This window comes from Prorops nasuta, unplaced genomic scaffold (genome assembly GCF_024137725.1).
Source record: "Prorops nasuta isolate Cenicafe-Biocafe unplaced genomic scaffold, Cenicafe_Pnas_1.2 PNAS00023, whole genome shotgun sequence".
Classification (NCBI taxonomy): Eukaryota; Metazoa; Arthropoda; class Insecta; order Hymenoptera; family Bethylidae; genus Prorops; species Prorops nasuta.
In genome coordinates, this window is record NW_027116820.1 from 3,938,204 (window position 1) to 3,946,800 (window position 8,597).

General features: G+C 32.6%; 1 protein-coding gene across 1 annotated transcript; it reads left to right on the forward strand.

The window, feature by feature from the left end:
* Window positions 1–5,178: 5,178 nt before the first annotated feature.
* Window positions 5,179–6,792, forward strand: LOC136781631 (piggyBac transposable element-derived protein 3-like). The gene has a single exon (XM_066740523.1). The coding sequence runs from the start codon at window positions 5,179–5,181 to the stop codon at window positions 6,790–6,792; it is 1,614 nt and encodes a 537-aa protein (XP_066596620.1).
* Window positions 6,793–8,597: the final 1,805 nt, after the last annotated feature.

Consider the following 8,597-nt stretch of genomic DNA (forward strand, 5'->3'; position numbering starts at 1 on the left):
ACCTATGCTAGTATTCTAGGACAAAGGCAGTATACTGGTCATTGGTATGGATGAAAAAATGCACGTTTATTCTCAATTGAAACTCAGTCCAAAAAATAATGGTTTCCACTCCATTTTGCAACACCAGAAATCCGACCAGTTTCAACAGTGTATAGAAATTAGCGAAACGAACATTTGAGGACTCTGGCACAGGAAATGTTATAAGGACGATTCGCCAATGTATCTCCTATATCACCTTTGTGAAGAATTAGCAGCATAAATGTGATAGTAATTGGTGCTAAAAAGAAACGTGGTATGCAAAACGACATTGTCAGCTTTGAATATATGCTTGATTGTAGCTTATTCAAAGCTTTGCAAATTGCTTGTCCAGTCTTGCCCCAGTATCAACTCAAGTAGTTGATGAAACTAGTGAAGTCTGGCAAAGTCAGATGGTGGTAAAAGTCAAATGTTGATAAACAGAAAATGTAATTTAATTAAAACATACATTTTACTTAATGATTTTTATATGTTGAAAGTATGTTTATGGATTATGAAAAATTTAATCACACTTTTATTATAGTGAAACTGAAAACATTAAATAAGTAGCCGGGGCATTAATTATGAAGTTCATTTATGCAGAATGCATTACGAATATCAATAAATTCAATGTGTTGACTGTGATATTTTTTCAATATTAATATATATTATTTTATTAGTTAAGCACTGCTCTTTCAAGAAATGAGAAGTGTAGATATTTTCTTTAAATTCTGTAGAAAAATTGAAAGAATTATTTAATTTTTTAAATATTATACTCTTACAAAACGTTATGAAATCCCACAAAAAACAGACTTCGCCTCTAAAAAAGGCGGCAAGTACATAAACCATTTAACATAAATAATATAGTAAAATTATCCAATTAAAAAAAGTAGTGAAATCCAAATATTAGGCATGTGTATTTTTTCACCTTAGCAAAAGTTAAATTTTTGAAAAAAAAAGGAACAAAAAAGTTACTTGCCGGGCCCGTAATGTCCATGCACAGTGAGAAATAGAATCGTTTGTGGTTCGGCTAACTTCACTCTGTATTTTAACATGAAATTTGCTGTACTACGCTATAGCTGAATCTCACACACGATTCAATTTCCCACTGTGCATGGACTTTACGGGCCCGGCAAGTAATTTTTTTGTTCCTTTTTTTTTAAAATTTAACTTTTGCTAAGGTCAAAAAATACACTTGCCTAATATTTGGATTTCACTACTTTTTTTAATTGGATAATTTTACTATATTTTTTATGCTAAATGCTTTATGTACTTGCCGTCTTTTTTTACAGGCGAAGCCTGTTTTTTGTGGGATTATACTTTTCTAACATTGAAAGAAGAGATACAAATGAAAAATTATGTTTTTGCACTTTTGGCTAAGTTTTCCAGTTAGCAGGAAATTTTTTTCATTTTTTTAAATCATACAGTCTTGTAGCCTATTAAATTCTGCATAGACCAGTATGTTTTTCGTTTGGGAGCGCGACTCCCTTATTAGATTTTTTAACATTGAAGGCAGAGATACAGATGAATTTTCATGTTTTTTAACTTTTGACTAAGTTCTTCAGATAGCAGGAAATTTTTAAAATTTTTTACAACCATACTGTCTTCTAGCTTATGAAATTCTCGAGAGAATGGAGGTAGTTTCGCGAAGGATCGCGCCCTCCTCAATATCTTTCTTTTTTACCTATGAAGGTAGGACTCTGAATCAGAAAATCACGTTTTCAAGCGGTCGGCTGTGTTTTTTGACTAGCAAGATATTTTTAAACATTTTTAGAACTATACAGCCTTGTAGCCTATTAAATTCTGAAGAGGCCGGTACAAATTTCATTAGGGATCGCGATTACCTTAATGTTCTTTCTTTAGAATAGGTAGCAAAGATACATGTGTGTACATAGCTTCCACAATGGATTGATGAAATATTGGTTGAATTATAATTTAGGTTCGGCAGCTTTCTCTGTTATACAAAAGTAGAGGAGCTATGCGGTTCCGATGACAGGGAGCGGGGGAAGCTGTTTTGTGGAGTGGAAGGGGGATGGGTGGGGATAAGACTCTCTTAGTATGGTAGTGGTGGGGATGAGGAAGGAAAGGGTCTTATAGTGGGATCGAGTTTGGTTAGGGAGGGTGGGGGTATTTTTCACCCTATGTCACAGTTGGAAGGTCTTATAGTGGGACCGAGTTTGGTTAGGTAGGGGGTATTTTTCACCCTATGTCACAGTTGGAAGGTCTTATAGTGGGACCGGGTTTGGTTAGGGAGGGGGTATTTTTCACCCTATGGTACCGTTGGTTAGTTATCCTACGGGGACCTAAGTTATCCTAAGGGGCCCTAGTTGAGAGAAGGTTTTTTCACCCTTCGAAGTCGATGGTTAGTTACCTTACGTAGCCTAACTATTTCCGACTCTGCTACACAGATAAACTAGGTTGAGTTAATTGCTAGTTCCAGTAGTCACTGCTAGGTGACTGCCTTCCTTAATCTTCTTTCGCGCTAATGGTATTTTAATATTACGTAATTACACACACGGATGAACTAGTTCATTTTAATTGATAGTACCAGTAATTGCCGCTAGGTGGCTACCGCAATCCCCCCTTTTCTCGTTAGTTAAATTGTAGATAGCTATTATGATAAGTTGCTGATATCGTGCAAGAAATTAACTTTCCATCGAGCATGGAATTATAACTTTGCATGGTTTTAACTAAACCTATGCAGCGAATCACTAAAATATCCTTTAAATGAAAGGATATAGTTTTAATAGTCTCCCCTATTGGGGAGAATAACAATTTAACATCAATTTCAGGAATATTAATATTTTGATAGGGCAACTTATTAAGTCTTAGCTGTTACTATACCCAGGTCAGGTTCACCAATTTATTAGGTCTTACAGCTGCTCACTTATAGTATGTCCTTAGAGGGTACTATTTGACCATTCAGAACCAATCCTAGACCCTCCCACTATTCTCTCCTTCTATGGACCCTCTCTCTAGACTTTCATTCAAGAAATCATTTACCTTTCTACGAGCGAATTAGTTAAAGTGATAAAAAGATGTTTGACTAAAATTATACATTCGCGGTACCACGGGATACGGCTACAGAGAAGCTAGCCTTTAAGAGAAGGATGTGGATGAAAAAGGAGGAGGAGGAGGAGGAGGAGACATGGAGATTGGATGAGTAACTGATAGTAAAACTTTAGTTATTGAATAAAAAAACAGTTTTAAGAATTTTTATAGCCTTCCCTGACTTATCTTTTAGCCATTTTTAGCTTTTCAGGTAAGCATATCATACGATCCATCTAACAAGCAGGCTAGGTATTAGAAAGGGAAAGAGTTGTCAGTGCACTTCATTTTTTTGAAGGGTAAAGCAAAACATAACTTTTACCTAGACATTAAGAAGCTGTATTGCCACCATTCTAGCGATTGGAGAACTAAATGCTGAGTGTTCTGATATCTTCTAGAACGGATATGCTCAAGTACCTGACGCGTGAGATCATGTCATGTCTTGTTACTTGATTTATGAACTTTTAAACCCTCGATTTTTTCATATTCTCTCAGTTTTTTATATGCCTAGCTATCGAGAGGAATGTGCTCGTAAATTTTACCGTTTCACTTAAGAAAAGTCTGCAACACGTTTATGCAATTAAAAGAATTCTGGAGAAACCACTGGTAACGTGTCATGACCTGTTTGACGCAAATTTTCCCCAGTTCACTTTAGAAAAGTCTACAACATGATTATGCAATTAAAAGAATTCAGGAGGAACCGCTTGTAAAGTGTACGACTTGTTTGACGCAAATTTCGTAGACGGGCAAGAATACCCAACCACCCAAATATTAACTTCCAATAAGAATGCATCTCATCCCCTTCCATGAATGCATCTCATCCCTTCCACCATTATTAAAACCCTTGATGTTAGCAATCGGGAAATTTCAGTCAGTCAGTTTTCATTAGAAGCTTCAAGGAGGTGAAAGATCCAGTGCAAAGCTATATTCCGAATATTTTCCTTGCTGTACCACAGAAACTCTTTTGGGTGGTAAGAATTATTCTTTTATTATTATTCTCTTTTCTTGCTATTCTATTTTAATATTTTTCTTTTCTCAATTTCTATGTTTTTTCACAGAAAAATGGATTTAACCAAGATCAATGCACTTGCAAGTGTAACTTACGAACCTAAGACTTTCATAAAGCTGAATACTTTTGAGGAGAATAAGGAGTATCAAATCACTGAATTAGTGAAAATTAAGACCAAATATGGAGAGAAATTAACCCATTAACGCCCAAAACGGCAAGAATCAAAGGTTTACTTTGCGATCAGATTTAAAGTGCTAAATCTTGTTGCACATATCGCAAAATACCTTTACTTATGTTTTCGAGGTCGCTCTACAAGATGGTATAATTTAAATTATGATTTGGTTGCGTGAAAAAAAGATATAGTGACTTTTTCCTCAAAAAGTGCTAAAAATTTTGCGACGAAAATTTTAAAAGTTAAATTTTCTACTAAAATTTGATGTTCCTCTTCATTAAAAATGGGCACAAGTTGGCACAAACATTCCAAAGTTTCAAAATATCGTCCGTAGGAAATGAAAAATTCTTGATGGTCGAAGCGAAATGGCGGCAAACAGGATTTTTTGTTACAAAATTTCACAAGCTTTTTTCTCATCAATTACGAACTTTATTGAAAATTTCCCAAGGATAAAAATGTCTTAGAATTAACTGAAGAATATTCTAAAATTTTTTCAAATTTTTTATAAACAATTTTTTAAATTTCAGTCTCGTAATATTAGGAAAAATAAAAAATTGTTTATAAAAAATTTGAAAAAAATTTAGAATATTCTTCAATTAATTATAAGACATTTTTATCCTTGGGAAATTTTCAACAAAGTTAATAGTTTTTTAGAAAAAATGAATTTCATATTAATAAGGTGAACAGACTTCTCTTATAAGAGCTGCACAATACTTAAAGCTTTAAAAAGATTCACTGACGGTATGCAATACATTTTTAGCGCTTACTTTTTTTGATTGAAGTGAAATCTATCATCAACGGTCTACTATAAGTTTTTCTTCATTCTTTGTTATATTTCTTTTTTTATATCAATTATTTTTCTTACATCACATGTAACGTTTTATATAGTCTTTATCTAAAGTTTTTATATTCTTAAATATTTGATAATTCAAAAATGTCGAAGAGAAAACGACAAGTTCGAATGTCAGAAATTGAATCTGATGATGATAGTTCACATGAAGAATCTAGTCAAATAATTTCGATTCCCGATCCTAATTATTCTGGCGATAATGATTCTGGTTCAGACAATGAAAATTATAATGATTTTCCTTGTACGTCATATAAAAAAGTATACCAGGGTTATTATGCAAATTTAACTAAATTAAAAGCAGAACATGATTATAACTGGGTTGACGGTGAAAAAAATTGTAAAGATCAAATTGAAAATGAGACACTGTTATCTGACAGCCAGAAAAAAATGATTGTGCAAAGTACACCAGTTCAATTATTCGAATCCTTTTTTTCTGATGAAATCAAAAATTATATTAGTGCAGCAACAAAGGAAAACAATTTTGAACTTTCTCGATCTGATTTAGATATATTTATAGGAATTTTAATTTTTTCATGCTTTAACAAAAGAAAATCACAACGCGACTATTGGTCAACTGATCCCTTTTTGTCTGCTAACGTCGTTTCGTCAGTAATGTCTCGTAATCGATTCGAAAGTATAAAAGCTCATATAAAATATTCTAAAGCATCAGACAATAATCCAAATGATAAAGGATGGCGAGTACGTTCTTTGATAAACTTATTCCAAAAAAACATTCTTCAATTTGGATATTTCCAAACTGCAATGTCAATTGATGAAATGATGATAAAATCATATGCCAAAACGAGCTTGAAACAATTTATTAGAGGAAAACCAATAAGATTTGGATTAAAACTGTGGGGACTGTGTACTAGTAATGGTTATCTCTTAGGTTGGGATTTGTACTGTGGTAAGAATCAAATAGAAACGAATGTGCTGATGAAATGTGCATTAGGTAGCAGAGTAGTAATGAATTTACTAAAAGATTTCCTGCATAATACAACTCCTCGAAAGATAAATCTTTACCATGTCTATTTTGATAATTATTTCACAAGTTTTGATTTGATTTTACACTTACGAAATATAGGATTACGAGCCACAGGTACTATTAGGAATGATAGAGTTAAAATTAAAAACGAAATATGTAAGAAGGCAGAGAGAGGAACATTTGCTGTTAAAAATGACAAAAATAGTCAAATAAATTACATCACTGTAATGGATTCAAAGCCGGTGTCCATAGCATCTACGGCGGCAGGTGTAAATCCAACTCTTCCAATAAAGCGTTATAGTTCTAAAGAACATGAAAAGAAAGAAATCCAATTTCCACACGCTTTTCATATTTATAACAAATATAAGGGAGGAGTTGATACTCATGATGCTCACTGTAATAATTTATTGCCCAGCATCAGAAGTAAAAAATGGACATGGGTAGTTTTTACACGTTTGATTCAGGCATCTATTACGAACTCGGTTGTTATATATAATACTGCTAGTACCGGGAATAAAAAGTCTACAAAAGAGTTTGCGTTAGATATTGCTAAGCATTATTTAGCAAATCGAGAAAAAGAAATTACACAAACTCATGTATCCAAACGTGTAGAAAAGCAGAGCAAATGCTCATCATGTCCCATAAAAACATACAAATTCTGTAAAGGATGCAACGCATATGTTTGCAAAACATGCTTTCCTAACAAACATTAAGAAAGAGTATTGAAAATAGGAAAAATGTGGGTATAAGATAAGTAACCTACTAAATATCAATGACTTGTGACCCTAAAAAATGCTAAAATATTCCAATTTCAGCTTGTAAACGAGATTAATATTTTTTTCTAAAAAACTATTAACTTTGTTGAAAATTTCCCAAGGATAAAAATGTCTTATAATTAATTGAAGAATATTCTAAATTTTTTTCAAATTTTTTATAAACAATTTTTTTTCCTAATATTACGAGACTGAAATTTAAAAAATTGTTTATAAAAAATTTGAAAAAAATTTAGAATATTCTTCAATTAATTATAAGACATTTTTATCCTTGGAAAATTTTCAATAAAGTTCGTAATTGATGGGAAAAAAGCTTGTGAAATTTTGTAACAAAAAATCGTGTTTGCCGCCATTTTGCTTCGACCATCAAGAATTTTTCATTTCCTACGGACGATATTTTGAAACTTTGGAATGTTTGTGCCAACTTGTGCCCATTTTTAATGAAGAGGAACATCAAATATTAGTAGAAAATTTAACTTTTAAAATTTTTGTCGCAAAATTTTTAGCACTTTTTGAGGAAAAAGTCACTATATCTTTTTTTCACGCAACCAAATCATAATTTAAATTATACCATCTTGTAGAGCGACCTCGAAAACATAAGTAAAGGTATTTTGCGATATGTGCAACAAGATTTAGCACTTTAAATCTGATCGCAAAGTAAACCTTTGATTCTTGCCGTTTTGGGCGTTAATGGGTTAATAGCGAAGCTGGCTACCGACGAATGGTTCTTCCTACCCTCAAGGATGATGAAATTACTGGAGTCGCCTGAACTAATCAAAGAACTTCAAAATGCTGCATCAGCGAATACATTAAAAATCTTATATGTTGGAGGACGATACAATAATTTAGAATTTAAAGTTACCTAATGATAATCATAAGATAAATTTTGGAAATGTTTGTAAGGAATGTTTTTAAGGAATGACATCAATAAATATTTATTATATCTTATTTATTTATTTTTTCTTTATACCTCACTACATTAGTAAGATACATATAAATCTAGTCTATTAACTTACATTTCTAACAATACTAGTAAGCGGGTTATATTCAACGATTTTATCATGTATAATTAAACAAAACGCAGTAGTATTACTTGGAATATTTCTAGTACAATCAATCTCAATTTTAACGTCAACAGTGCCTGACTTTATAGATTCATTTTGATGCGAACAATCGATGACGAAGAGAGGACCGTATTCCACAAAGTTTTTGTAATTAAGCATTGGTTTCGACTGTTTTTCTCCTGCATAATATGAATGGATAAATTTAACATACATATCATATAATACAGAATAACGGTTTTTTTCGCTATCACTATCAATTCGGTCATATGGATAAAATTCTGAATTCAGATAGACTTTAACATCACGAACAGAACTGTCATTGAATCTAAGCACCTCCATATGCTGCGTACTCTTCTTATTTTGTCTAAATGCTAGTATAACATATCGAGGTTTCTCCAATTGTGTTGCAGCTTTTACGGCCCATGTATGCCTCTGTGTTTCAGGTAGAAGTGGATATTCGTAGAGTTCCCAGGAACGAAAAGCCATGGTTAGACTTTTGTTTTGCTCAATCAAACGTAGAAATTTAAGTTTTGTATAATCATTCAGTCATACATGAGGAATCCTCCACTACACTTTTTGCAAATCAATTTTGGAGTTGATGATTTTTCTCGAAGAATGTAGTGAATTTATATCATCACGTGTTCGAATAAGAACGAGTTCATGACGTGCATTTATTATAAC